At 29.8% G+C, this 2,976-nt stretch overlaps 1 protein-coding gene across 1 annotated transcript; it reads left to right on the top strand.

Annotated features, from left to right (window-relative positions):
* Positions 1–1,844: 1,844 nt before the first annotated feature.
* Positions 1,845–2,827, top strand: LOC139225471 (small ribosomal subunit protein uS2-like; the record flags this gene model as incomplete). Its single annotated transcript, XM_070856298.1, is given in 6 exon segments — positions 1,845–1,872; positions 2,081–2,199; positions 2,249–2,275; positions 2,277–2,393; positions 2,433–2,534; positions 2,693–2,827. Coding segments are annotated over 6 exon segments (528 nt in total), but the record flags the coding sequence as incomplete, so codon positions are not given.
* Positions 2,828–2,976: the final 149 nt, after the last annotated feature.

The raw sequence follows: 2,976 nt of genomic DNA, 5'->3' as shown, positions 1-2,976 counted from the left end.
ATTTGAGCTTCCGCGTTTCCGCGTCCCCGATTATATGGTAACATAATCTTGACATCTGTAAGAGATAGAGTGGTGGTGCTACTTAATAAATAAGATACAAAGTTCGCAGTTATCATGTTTCCGTAGTATTGATGGTGGCACGGAAGCTCCGTTTAGTTTAGCTTAGGCAGAAAATCGTTCTTTAAATTTTTTTTTTCAGCTGCCCATCGTATCGAGTCGTAGGCACAATTTTTTAGATAAGAATTAGTCATATTTGGCGTTTATTATAGACCAGCAGAACGATGTTTATGATTTAAAAATCTATATTTACTGTGTAATATATTACAGACAATATCTTATAGAAAAAAAGTTGAAATCTATTTTTTTTTATCATATTATTACTGCAAAAACTATGTTTATTGATTGTATTAAGACAAAGTACACTAGCTGACATTTAATGGTTAAATTCAAAAGAACGGATAGACGGCTTAGTATTATAGACTTAGCTCGCTAAGTCTATAATCGTCATGGGCTCGAATCCTAGTGAAGCCTACTGTTTTCGGTCTATCGTATCCCTTAATCCGAAGTTAGTAGGAACACTATGGTAATTGCATGTTTCTATGAAAAAATTATAGTACATGCTGGTAATGGGAGGGTAAAATCGAGTGATGATATGATGCACTAGTAGTAGACTCCTGCCTTTGTTGGGGCGATTCCCATAGATTTATTGTACAATAGATGGGTAAGGTAGGGGTGGTGGTCGCACCAAAACGAAGATGTTCATCTTTAGTTGGTTAAATTCCCACACTGCCGCATAATAATAGGTGTGTGATGTCGTCTAGTTGGATTATGATCTAAAAACTCCACTGCGGTGTCTACATCGTTTAATGAAGCAAGTCTGAACAACTTGAACATCACAGCCTGATAAGCTGCGCTAGTGGTTTAACCTCGTAACTAAAAAAAGGTTAAATTCAAGATATCACAGTTCCTTGAAATAAAGATATCTATCATACGTAAATATGTTCTATATCGTAAAATAATCTCAATTTAAAAAATATTATCAATTATCACTTTCCTTAAGTGAGACAACTTACATGGATCAATATTCATGATTTTATTCTCATAAGACAAGTGTAGTTAAGTTTATTCGTTACTCTAAAGAAAAATGTATCAACTTATGATAAAAGAATATTGAGATTAATTACAAATATTATAAAAGTATAAGATAATTTTGTAACTAGAATATAAAATAAATTATTCCTCAAGTGTTTTAATTAACACTATATAATTGTTCGATACAAGCAAGAACTTTACTTCAAGGTAGAATATTTCCATTTAAATGTAAACTAACGAATCATAATTCTTAAAAATGGTTTTATATATATGAATAATAATCGCAAAAAAGTTTAATAAATGAAATTATCCCCGATTTCAGTTTAGCTTCATTATTTACTTTCAAAAAAAAATTCATATTAAAAAATGAATTATTTTCATAGTTTTAGTATAAAAATTGACTTTCCTTAAGTGTGAGATATAAAAACATCCAACTGATCCACGGGAATTGTTATCTCGTATCGATTCGTATCAATATGTAACTACGCAAGCGCATAAAGTAATGTTATATTATGATTCTATAAAATTCTACACACAAGAAACAAACATCATAGTTTGTTAGAGTCATTTTATAATATTATTTGAATTTTATTGCATAAAAAAGTAATTATAATGTTCTAAGCTATTTGAATTTTTCCAAATTTTTTTAAGTAAAAAACGTCTAATAAATTTTTTTGAAATTTAATATTAAATATATGAATTAAGAAAAATTATAAATGCAGGAAAAATTATTTTTATAAGATTGACGAAGAATGCCGAAGTCGGTATTTGTCGATCAACGTGCTACTCGCATCTTCGTATACATTTCTTCGAGTTTTGAGATGTCGCGTCAATTAGCAGAGGAAGATGCAAAAAAAAATGGCTTATGCTGGAGTACAGATAGGTGATAAATCTATGTCATGTGCAATGAAACCTTATATTCACTCTAAGACACATGGAGGTATTCTGTTAAATTTTAACATCACTCAAAAATATTTTTCTACTTTAGGTCCTTGTGTTATTGATTTGAAACAAACATGGGATAATCTTTTACTTGCTGCACGTATAATTGCTGGTGTTCATAACCCAAAAGATATATGTGTAGTATCAAGTAACCCAAAAGGAACAGTATATTCGAACAGATATCATGATTAAAATTATTGTATTTATTTTATAGAGAGCTGTGCTTAAATTTTCACACAGCAACTGGTGCATTTCCTATTGCTTCACGATACACTCCTGGTACACTAACAAACCAAATTCAAAAAGCATATATTGAACCTAGGATTTTAGTTGTTGCTGATCCATTAGTTGATCACAGAGTAAAAAGTTTTTTAATTATATGAAATAATTTAATATAGATCGTACGTGAATCTGCATATGCTGGTATTTCAGTAATTGCTTTCTGTAATTCAAATGCTACACTTAAATACGTGGATTTAGTGATACCATGCAACAGTAGTGTATGTCCAAACTAATGAATTTTTATTAAATTGATTTTTATTAAATTGATTTTTATTAAATTAATTATTTTTATTAAATTAATTATTTTTATTAAATTAATTTTTATTAAATTAAATTAATTTTTATTAAATTAATTAATACAAATATTATTTTTTAGGGACCAAAGTCTATTGGTCTTATGTGGTGGATGCTTGCTAGAGAGGTTCTTAGATTTAGAGGTCATCTTGATTTGGAAGATTCTGATGAATGGGATGTAATGCCTGATCTATTTATGTACAGAATTTCTATTGAAGTAATTACAAGAAAAATTTTTTAGCATAATTAATTATTAAGGACGAAGTGGCTAAAGAAGAAAATGAAGCTACTGAGCAACCACAGCCAGAAACTGCTGTTCAGCCCCCCTTCAGCTACCGTCGATGAAGATAATCCTACCGTTTGGGG

This window comes from Pempheris klunzingeri, unplaced genomic scaffold, assembly GCF_042242105.1.
Source record: "Pempheris klunzingeri isolate RE-2024b unplaced genomic scaffold, fPemKlu1.hap1 Scaffold_286, whole genome shotgun sequence".
Classification (NCBI taxonomy): Eukaryota; Metazoa; Chordata; class Actinopteri; order Acropomatiformes; family Pempheridae; genus Pempheris; species Pempheris klunzingeri.
Note: the sequence above shows the minus strand (reverse complement) of the source record. Positions and strands in the feature narration are given on the sequence as shown.